This window comes from Lathyrus oleraceus, chromosome 6, assembly GCF_024323335.1.
Source record: "Lathyrus oleraceus cultivar Zhongwan6 chromosome 6, CAAS_Psat_ZW6_1.0, whole genome shotgun sequence".
NCBI classification, from domain to species: domain Eukaryota; kingdom Viridiplantae; phylum Streptophyta; class Magnoliopsida; order Fabales; family Fabaceae; genus Lathyrus; species Lathyrus oleraceus.
Genome location: NC_066584.1, coordinates 453207735 through 453218839, shown reverse-complemented (window position 1 = coordinate 453218839; position 11105 = coordinate 453207735). Strand labels below are relative to the sequence as shown.

General features: G+C 32.0%; 1 protein-coding gene across 7 annotated transcripts; it reads left to right on the top strand.

The window, feature by feature from the left end:
* Positions 1–282: 282 nt before the first annotated feature.
* LOC127098192 (uncharacterized) lies at positions 283–8435 on the top strand. 7 transcript variants are annotated; one of them, XM_051036716.1, is made up of 9 exons: positions 283–570; positions 879–1003; positions 1122–1593; positions 2377–2494; positions 2882–3003; positions 3501–3586; positions 3935–4044; positions 4117–4149; positions 4392–4830. In XM_051036716.1, exons 2-9 carry the CDS (start codon positions 913–915, stop codon positions 4452–4454), a joined length of 1095 nt encoding a protein of 364 aa, XP_050892673.1. In that variant the 5' UTR covers positions 283–570; positions 879–912; the 3' UTR covers positions 4455–4830. The 7 variants fall into 7 exon arrangements, with proteins under 7 accessions (XP_050892673.1, XP_050892674.1, XP_050892672.1 ...); XM_051036715.1 differs by lacking the exons at positions 1122–1593; positions 2377–2494; positions 2882–3003; ... (2 more) ...; positions 4117–4149; positions 4392–4830 and adding exons at positions 6262–6733; positions 6874–6991; positions 7184–7308; ... (2 more) ...; positions 7858–7890; positions 8107–8435 and having other exon boundaries at positions 285–570; XM_051036718.1 differs by lacking the exons at positions 1122–1593; positions 2377–2494; positions 2882–3003; ... (2 more) ...; positions 4117–4149; positions 4392–4830 and adding exons at positions 6262–6733; positions 6874–6991; positions 7184–7308; ... (2 more) ...; positions 7858–7890; positions 8107–8358 and having other exon boundaries at positions 285–570; positions 920–1003.
* Positions 8436–11105: the final 2670 nt, after the last annotated feature.

Here is an 11105-nt window from a genome sequence, read left to right as displayed (position 1 = left end):
AACGTAAAATATTTTTTCTGAAAATATAAATTATGATTAAAAAATAATACATTATAATTATTTTTTCTTATTAAAAATGATTTTAGTTAAAAACTAATAAAGATTATTTTATTATTAACATAAAAAATCAGATTTTACAAAATAAATATTATGTTTTCCTCCTTTCTATTAATTTTTTTGTACATTAAAATATTATCTGTTGGTCCATCTGATCAATCGTATGCTACATATTAAGCCACGTGTCTTTCATTTTATTTATTTTTCTAACACAAAAACCCAGAATTAAAAAACTTGCCACCTCTCCATTCACGTCTCTGCTGCTTCCGCCTCCGTGCCACGTCGCCGAAACTGACACCGGTTCCGGTTTCGCCGTCACCGCCGGTTAAATTTTCCGATGATACATTTCCGCGGTAATATCTGTAATTGTTTTCTCTCCTTTTAAAATTACAATTTGTAGAAATCGTTAATTCTGAATCTACTGGGATTTGGGAGTAAGATTTTTTCAAAACTCATTCCGTTTCTTCAACCTCTGTACCGGCGTGTCGACGGCAGCAACTTGGCTGCACAAAGGTATGTATTGTTCTCTTCATTATTATCTCTTTTGAATTCTCTCATTCTATTGTGTTTTTAATGTCACAGATTGCATAATGCTTCAAATATGTAAAATTCCACCATAAGCAATATCAAAATTAACATATTAGTGAGTTCTTATGTCATTTTAATTGTTAGTAGAAAAATCTCAGATCGAACTCAGACATCAAATTGGTTCATATTTAAAGAGTGAATTCGAGCCACTAGTCTATTTGATAGTTGAGCACAGCTGAATTAAATTGCTAAGAAAAATCTTTGAACTCTCACAATGTTGATCCTTTCGACAGCTATTGCTTCAAATCCTCAAAGTTAATAAAACCAATGTCAGGTTCGAGGTATCTCTTCAGTAATGGCATTCTTTCACACACCTTAGACGTTCCTCCTGTCAAACACTTTCTTGAAGCTCATCCAGGTACCGAGATACATTCAATATCAGTAAAAACATTTTGTAAAACATCTTTCAACATACTTTGTAATTCCTTTTCATAGTTTTTTAATTTTATAACTTACCAACTTAGTTTCTTGTCCAGGTGCTTACACAACATCACGTACTCACAATAATGCTTCATGCTTGTTATTTTGGGAAAGACACGTGAAAAGACTCTCAGAATCTATACAAATTCTGTCAAATTCGGCACCACAACTTTTATTCAAATCTAATAATGCTGCAAGTTTGCTGCCATTGGATAAGAATTTTCCAGTTTGGCAACCTACATTGCAGATGCTTGTTAATGAATCAGTGGAGAAGGTCTTGCCAATTGCATTGAAAGAGAGAGTTGATTCTGAGGAGCTGGCCATTACAACTCTTGTTAGTGGTAATTTGGAGAAACTGAATGTATGCGAGACTAAGAGTGAGGAAAAAATGAGTAATTTTTTTGATGTGCATGTGCATCTTGATACTTATGTTCCGCCTCGGTTTGGTATCCGGGGAAATGGTGCACATTTGGCTGTGGGGGGCTATGGGAGGAACTTTGCAGCTGCAAAATATTCAGATTGGGTAAGGTTAGTTTATCATGCGATTGAAACTAGAATACAAGTATTTCTAAACTCTTCTATGCTTTCACTTAGAAGTTAGAAGGAACACACACATCTAGAAATTAATGAAAAAAATTATACAATCAAATAAGTTAAGAACGGTTATAAATTATTTCTAAAATTAAGAAATTATCCTTCTATAGTTCTATTCTATTTTAAACATGCAAATGTTTTAATAATCTGGCTTTTTTTTTTGTTTTTTTTACATTTTATAAGTGAAACTAGTGGATTTTTGATTTGGTTTCCCAGAACTTATGTAGCATGTCTGTTAAAACAACAACAACCACCAAGCACTATCCTATTAAGTGGGGTCAATTACATGGATCAACTACCGCCATAATGTTCTCTCCAGAACCGTGCTTCTCTCCAAATCATTAATCTTTAGATCTTTCTTAATAACTTCTCGTATAGTTTTTTAGGTCTTCCTATACCTCTAGAAAAGTAATGTCCTTATTTTTAGGGCCTATAAATCTCTTCATTGTGTCGAGAATAATTTACTTATCTTTTATACCTCATTATTTATATTGTCTCATCCAAACACACTCTTATAGAAAATAAAAAACTTAAAGAATTGGTAATGTGTTTCGGACTGAAAATTTCGTATTTTATTCTTCTCTATTCCACCACCATTTAAGTTAATGCCTCTGACAATATAAATTGTAGTACTGATTTTTTCTTGCTGCTCGTAGTCGTACGCAGTGCTGACGTTCCTTCAAATTACGAATTGCAATTTTTTTTCCTGCAATGCAGGATTAGGAAGGCTCTGGAAAAGCTCAGACCTCCATCAGTGACAGAACTGTTGTTGTCTAATAATGGTGATCAAATACTCGAAGGTTGTGTGACAAATTTTTTCGTTGTTTGCTGCAAGGTGAGCTTATTTTATCCCTCAGCATCAATTATAATCTTATCTCCTAAGGTTTGAACCTAAAATCTGTTGCCAAACTACTTATTGAAAACTTTTTTTTTGTTATGGTAAATGTCAAGGTGAATTCCTATTATTCTTTTATCATATCGATAAATAAATCAATATCAACTTCTCATTGTGTTGAAGACTTTATTGGTCATACATTCTGTTTAAAATACTAAGATATTATTTCAAAGGTGTCATGGTTTCGTTTTTCCTGTTTTGTGCGTGTGCTTATTACTCTGATAAGACATTATATGACACAAGCTTATGGGATCATGGAATTTGCTTTATATTATGTGGTACACCTGCATCTACAAATTATATTGTTGATTTCCTGTTTTATATTAGGATAGGGATTCAAATGATGGGAAGGCCCCTTGTGAATATGGAAATAAAAACTCTTTTGAAGTGCAGACAGCTCCTATCAGTGATGGTGTTCTTCCAGGAATTATACGCCAACTAGTGCTTGAGTATGATTTGATCATAAATCTTTTTTTTTTGCTGCTATGTTTTTTTCGACCACAAAGGAACCATGTCCATGTCTAGGAATATTTAGCAGCACATATGTTATGTACATTGGACTATAGCTCAAGAATAGTATAAAATCAGGGCTTTAACTTAGTATCTCAAATTGCTAGCAATAAGAACAATGTTGTTGTGTTTGAATTGTCTACCGATGTTATTGTTTTGTGTAAATGTGGACACGACAAACCCATATTTTACCCAATCCCTGAAGCAATTTAAATTATTGATTTTTTTTCCTATGATAGAATTCTTAAAACTATTTGACCATAGAAATGTACACTACAAAGGCAAAATGAAACTAGTAATGTTGTTTGTCAGGAAGATGTGAATGAGGGCGGAAGTCCTAAAATTATAGAGATAAATTTGACCAATGCCATATTTGATCGGATAGAAAGTATAAAGCACTAACAGGTTGTTTCTCATGTAACTTGCACTTGTGCAGGGTATGCAAGAATGAAGGAATCCCATTTCGTGAAGTTGCTCCATCATGGTCAAAACATGAAATCTGGGAGGAAGCATTCATCACAAGTATTTTTTTTTTGTCTTTTCATTTATTCATTTTAGTGTTTTTGAGGATAGAACTCAACATTTCACAATACTAGTTCTTTTGGAAATGCGAGTGGCTGATGAAACCTCATGAAAGCTGTACACTAAAGTTACTCCTAGATCTAAGTCAATGGCATAGGATTCTGATACATTTAAACCGTTGGTCACTCACCAGCAGGTGGTGGTGTAGCCTATAGAAAAGTTATTATTCTATGTTGAGGTTATGAGGATTTTATTATCTATTCTACTCAAACTTAGACTAGATTTCAGACTCTCCTTTTTAGGTTTTCATATATTCTAAAACTCACTTGGGATCTGATGTCATTGTAGGTAGCTTGAGGATTTTGCAACATGTAGAAAGTATTCAGGCTCCAACAGATTGGCAATCTGCCCATTCTAAAACATGGAAGGATATATCATGGACAAAAAAGCAATTTCAGGTGGTAAATTTATACCGTTGCTGCATCTATATTAAATTTTATTTTATTTTTTCTCAATTTGAGTTACTGCAGGGTGTACCTGGGATGATCACAAATTTAATCCAGGTAAATTTTCTTTATTATTTTCACATTTTGAACTGGGGGAAGAAAAGAAAATGGAAATACTTATCTTCCACTATTACATGGTTTATGGTCTTTGAATTTTATTTTGAAGATAAGTTTAACTAATCACACTCATAAAGAACAAAAAATCTTCAAAGCTTTGACTCACTCAAGCTTTTTCTTATTTCTAAGTTATATTTCCCAACTGCAATTATAATACCAAAATGCTTAATTTTTTTAATCAGGAGAAGGTTATGGAGAAAGCAATTTTGGAAGGGTACCCAATAAGTAACCTATGTACAAGGTGAAGATTGTGAAATTGTAATCACTTGGAAGATTTCCACTTGACTGATATATGAAGTATGAACAACTTTACGAACAGAAACAAAATAGCATGAATAAGTCAACTTCTTAGGCTACCTCATAAGGTGTTATGTTGTGCACAATTTACTTGACAAGAGTGGAGCTAGTTTTGCTGGGTGGAGTCTAATGCAGAGAATTCAAAGACTTTATGATAGATAGATTGGGAATTGAAAGTTTGCCATTTTTACCTTCAGGCAAATGTTGAAATGTGTGTGCTTGATTAACTTGTGTCTCTTATGGTGCGGTTTTACGTGCTAGTTGGAAGTTTGTAAAAAATTTAAAATTTTAGTATGAATCAATTGGAATCTATTTATTTTTGAATTCTTTTTTGTTTATATAGAATATTAAAATTATTCTTTGTTAATTTTTTTTTTATAAAAATCATGGAGATCAACTTGCAAAATTTAAAATTTAAGAGATCAATTATTTACGTTCACATTATATAGAATGAGAAAGAAATTCAAATTTTTTATTTTTAGATGTCATTTGAAATTCTTTATTTATAGATTTCTCTTTGATGCCTATATATACAACATCACAAGTATTGTTTTGTTAGTAATATTTTTTTGTCAATTTAAAGGAGAAAATAAAATTTATATTACTCCTTTCGTCTTATAAAAAATGTCTCATTTGTACTGTCTTAAAATAATTGTCTTTTTACACTATCAATCTAATATTTATTATTATTTTTTCACTATTATATCCTTATTTATTAACTTTCACTTTATCCAATCACTTTTTAAACTATAATTAATAGGGATATTCAAGTAAATGATACTCATTCCGTCTCATAAAAATGTTTTATACGAACAATTCATGATTTTTAATAAAATGATTGGATGAGTTGGTTTTGATGATAAAATTAATATCATTTACTAAAATACCCCTATTAATTGTAGTTAAAAGAGTTGATTGAATAAATTGAAAGTTAATAAATAGGGGTATGATAGTGAAAAAATAATAATAAATATTGGATTGATATTGTAAAAAGATAATTTTTTTGAGACAGAAAAAAAATACAAATAAAACATTTTTTATGAAACGAAAGAACTATTAGTTTTATCATCAAAATTAAGACATCAAATCACTTTTTTAAGAATTAGTCAACGCCTTCAATCTCATAGGTTTATACATCAATATAAATTGTTTCATAATAATTTTTTTATGCCAAGTTTATATCGTTTTAATTTTTTTAGTAATTAAATGTTAGTGGAAGAATACAGATAAGTTTATATTCTATTTCGTTTCTAGTAAACTTGGTCCCCCACTATTTCTTCTTTAGTTGCCACTATCATCTCTAACCTTCTTTGATGATCTACTTGAGGTGAGTGTTTATCCTTTCACAACTTTCTTACATATATGCTACATCTATTTCGTTGGTGTTATCAATTTGTATCATCTAGTAGTAGCAGGATGAGAATCTCATGTCACAGTTCATTTATATCATAACTTTTGCAATCCAAATTGAATTTTACTATCATTGAATCGAAGAGACTTACACAGAAATCCTTCTTTGGAGGGAAAGCTATACAAAACACTTAAAATCAATGTCAGGAGGTTCTAGGTATCTCTTCAGTAAGGGCATCCTTTCACACGCCTCAGATGTTCCTCCTTACAGACTCTTTCTTGAAGCTCATCCAGGTACTAACATATATTCAATCATTTCATAAATTAACTCCTCAGCTCGTATCCTCGGCTGATATAATATTCTATGTATTAGTTGAGTTAAATGAACATAAATTGCTCGTCTAGGTGCTTACACAACATCACGGACTCACGATAACGCTTCATACTTGATGTTTTGGGAAAGACACATCAAAAGACTTTCACAATCTATACAAATTCTCTCAAACTCCGCACCACAGCTTTTATTTAAATCTCATAATGCTGCAAGTTTGCAGCCATTGTTATCAAATTTGCCAGTTTGGCAACTTGCATTGAAGAGGCTTGTTAATGATTCTTTGGAGAAAGTCTTGCCAATTGCGTTGAAAGAGAGGGTTGGTTCTGAGGAGCTGATCGTCAATACTCTTGTTACTGGTAATTCAGAGGAATTGAATGTAAGCGAGAGTACGAGTGAGGACAATATGAGTAAAATTTTTGACGTGCATGTGCATATTGAAACTTATGTACCTCCTCAATTCGGTATCCGCGGAAATGGCGAACATTTGGCTGTTGGGGGCTATGGGAGGAACGTTGCAGCTGCAAAATATTCAGATTGGGTGAGGTCAGTTTATTCTTCTCTTTTGCCGTCACATTGTATGTTACAGCGTTTGACAGTATCAAATTTCAGTGCTTGTTTTTCTCGCTGCTTTTAGTGCCAATGTTCCTTTAAATTACTAGATGCAACTTTTTTGTGCAATACAGGATTAGGAAGACTCTTGAAAAGCTCAGACCTCCATCAGTGACAGAACTGTTGCTGTCTTATAATGGTGATCAAATACTTGAAGGTTCTACTACAAATTTTTTCGTTGTTTCCCGCAAGGTGAGTTTATTTTATCTCAGCACAAATTATAAGTTTTATTGTTTACAAGCTTGTTTGATGGTAGAAATCTTTGTGCTCTTTTGGTTAGCAAATATATGTTTGAATTACCTCCTAAGATATTATTGCTTTCATGATCATTTAATGTTCATAACATTCTCATAGATTTATATTTTGTTTCCTATTTGATATTAGGAGGATTGGGATTCAGATGATGGGAAGGCCCCATTTGATTATGGAAATAAAAACTCCTTTGAAGTGCAGACAGCTCCTACCACTGATGGTGTCCTTCCAGGAATAATACGCCAACTAGTGCTCGAGTATGGTTTGATTATAAACATAACTTTTACTTCTATGTTTTTCCTTAACCACCAAGCAACCACATCCTTCCAGAAATATTTAGTAGAATTCATGTTATTTACTGCCATGGTTTGCATTTGTGCAGGGTATGCATGAAAGAAGGAATCACATTTCGAGAAGTTGCTCCATCATGGTCGAAACATGAAATCTGGGAGGAAGCATTTGTCACAAGTATTTTGTTGTCTCAGACATTAATTTTTGAGTGTTTTTGAGGATATTGCTCTACTTTTAATTATTTATTCTACTGAAACTTACACAAGGTTTCAGACTCTCCTTTTCTGGTGTTCTAATATTCTAAAGATACTTGGAATCTAATGTCATTGCAGATAGCTTGAGGCTTTTGCAACATGTAGAGAGTATTCAGGTTCCAACAGAATGGCAATCAGCCCATTCTAAAACGTGGAAGGATATATCATGGACAAAAAAGCTATTTCAGGTGGGAAATTCATATTGTTGCTGCGTTTTTATTAGTTTTAAATTTTCGATTTTCTTAACTTGAGTTTATGCAGGACGGACCTGGGATGATCACAACATTAATCCAGGTAAATTTATTTATTATTTTCACATTTTGAATATCTTCCACTATGAATATGTCGGTTTACCGTGTTCTTATGAGGCCTTTGAAGTTAAATTTAACTAATCACACTCATGAAGAGAAAAAAATTTCAAAGCCTTAATTTAATCAAGTTTTCTTGTTTCTTGGTTATATTTCTCTACATTGAAATTATAAAACCAAAATGGCATTTTGTTTTATTCAGGGAAAGGTTATGGAAAAAGCAATTTTGGAAGGATATCCAATAAGTAACTTATGTAGAAGGTGAAGATCCTACTTCTTTGCTGGAATGAAATAAACAGGAGATGATGAAAATGTAATCACTTGGATGATGTCATATATACTTTACTGATTTGAAGTCTTAATAACTTACTGAATAGGTCTTGTACCAAAACAGAAACAAATTTGTATAGATAAATCAACTTTTCAGGCCACCTTAAAAGGGTGCTTATCTTCATTTTGCTTGACAAGTATTGTTGTAAAAAGCACTGATCCTTATTCGAATGTTGCAAGCAACTGGTTCTTGTCTCAAAATTGTAAACTGGGTTTTTTAAATTGAAAAATTGAAGTAGCATGTTGGCCATGTGTAAAGAGCTTTGTTTGATTCCTTTTAAAATATGATTGCATCGACTTTTGCTACACAACCAAACCTCAAGTTTCTCTCACTTTTGCTCGTAGTCTTCAAATTTTCCTTCCGGAATGAATTAATATTTTGATACCGATGAAGAAACTGGAACAAAGAAGTAGGTTGTTAGTCACTACCTATATCAGAGGGTAGATGAAAGATTCGTAGAAGCTCATTGTCACGAATTTTAAAAGATAGTTCACGAGATCATTAGTGAAGGTATGCCCATAGATGAACAATTTCAATTTGCTGTTATTATTGATAAATTGCCCTTGATTAAAAAGATTTTAAAAACTTGCTTTGTCACAAAATAAAAGAATTTTCAATTAAGAGTCTGATTACACGCCTTCGAATTGAAGAAGAATCTCGAAGATAAGATCAGAAAGATGAAGTCTTGGTTGTTTCTAACAATGAAAAGAAATTTGGTGCGGTTCTAAAGCCATATGGCAAATCATTTAAGAATCATAACTACAATACTCTAACCCGAATTAAGAATGAAAACCCTTCTAGGCCCTGATTTCTCCAGTTTATAGGCAACACTCACCATCTTAAGGAAATGACGATCATGTTTTCAATTGTTTTAATTGTGGAATACCAGGTCATATGACAAAGAGATGTAAGTGCATGCATAAACCTGCTTCTAGCTCTACTGAACATGTTAATCTAACTAATGAGCAATTTTTGTTATGATCACTAAAATCAACAGGGTTGGTGGATGCGATGGATGGTGGATGGACATTGACACCTCTCGTCATGCTTGTTATAATCGTGTTATGTTCAAAACATACATAAATGTCGAAGATAAAAAAGTGATGTTGGGAGACGCTCACACCATTAATGTTGTTGGAATTAGGGACATACAACTGAATTTCACCATCGAAAAGACTTTAATATTAAAGTATGTCATGCACGTTCTTTACATTAGAAAGAATCTTGTTTTCGGGTTTCTTTTAAATAAGGCAGGATGTAGTCGGTCTATAGAGGCAGATTTGTACACCATTTCTAAGAATGATATTTTTTTGAGAAATAATACACTACTAATGGTATATTTAAGTTGAATGTTGAAATGAATAAAAAAAATGATTGTATTTACTCCATGTGTGATTTTAATGTTTGGCATACTCGACTTTGTCATGTTAATAAATGCATTATTTTTAATTTAAGTAATTTAGGCCTAATACCAAAATTAAATGTCAATGAGTTAGATAAAGTTGAATATTGTAGTCAAGCTAAAATAACTAAAGTTGTTGGAATTGGAGATGTGGAGTTGAATTTCACCACCGGAAAGACTTTAATCCTAAAGGATGTCATGCACGTTCTTTATATTATGAAGAATCTTGTTTCCGGGTTTCTTCTGAATAAGGCAGAGTTTAGTGAGTCTATAAGGGCAGATTTGTACATCATCTCTAAGAATGATATTTTTGTTGAAAAAATGGTAGTAATGGTATGTTTAACTTGAATGTTGAATTGAATAAAATTTCTTCGTATTTACTCCATGCATGATTTTAATGTTTGGCATACTCGACTTTGTCATATTAATAAGCGCATTATTTCTAATTTAAGTAATTTAGGTCTAATACCAAAATTAAATGTCAATGAGTTAGATAAAATTGAATATTGTAGTCAAGTTAAAATTACTAAGACTTCACATAAATCAATAATTAGAGATTCAAATCCATTTGATCTTATACACTATGATATATGTGAACTAGATGACACTTTAACTAGTAATAGTAAATATTATTTTTGTCATATTTATTGATGATTGCTCTGATATACTTATGTATACCTAATGAATAATAAAAGTTAAGCTTTTGACATATTCAACACTTGTGTAAATGAAATTGAAAATCAATTTAGTAGGAAGATTAAGAGATTTTGTAGTGACAGTGGAACCCAATATGATTCCGGTTTATTTAATGAATTTTATAAATAACATGGAATTGTATATGAAACAACTGCCCCATATTCATTTGAAATGAATGGTACATGAGAAAGAACGAATAGAACTCTTATTGAACTAGGTGTTACTATTACGTAGAATTTTGGAGATGCATCTCACATGTAGGTGAAAATTTTATTGATTGTTTACTTGTCCTAAATAGAGTTCTCAACTCTAAAAATAAGATCTTTCCTTATGAGATATTGAAGAAAAGACAACCAAACCTGTCTTAGTTTAGAACTTGAGATTATCATACTTATATCAAAATTCCATATCTGAAGCGAGTTAAACTCACTAGTAGAGTCTATGAATGTGTATTTATTAGGTATACAACAAACAATAAGGAATATATATGTAACTGTCTAAATGTAAAAGTGATAATAAAATCAAATGATGTTGAATGCTATGAAGAAAAATTTCTTTTAAATCGAGATATAGTGGGGACACTGAATCAAATCACATTCTTGTGATAAGAAACACTAAAAGCAATGACGAAGTAGAATCATAACTTCGAAGAAGTAAAAGAGTAAGAGTTTCTAAAGACCATGGCCTTGATTATGCGGCCTATAGAGTAGAAGAAGATACAACAAATCTTTAAGAAGCCTTGTCATCTCTGGATGCAGATTTGTGGCAAGAA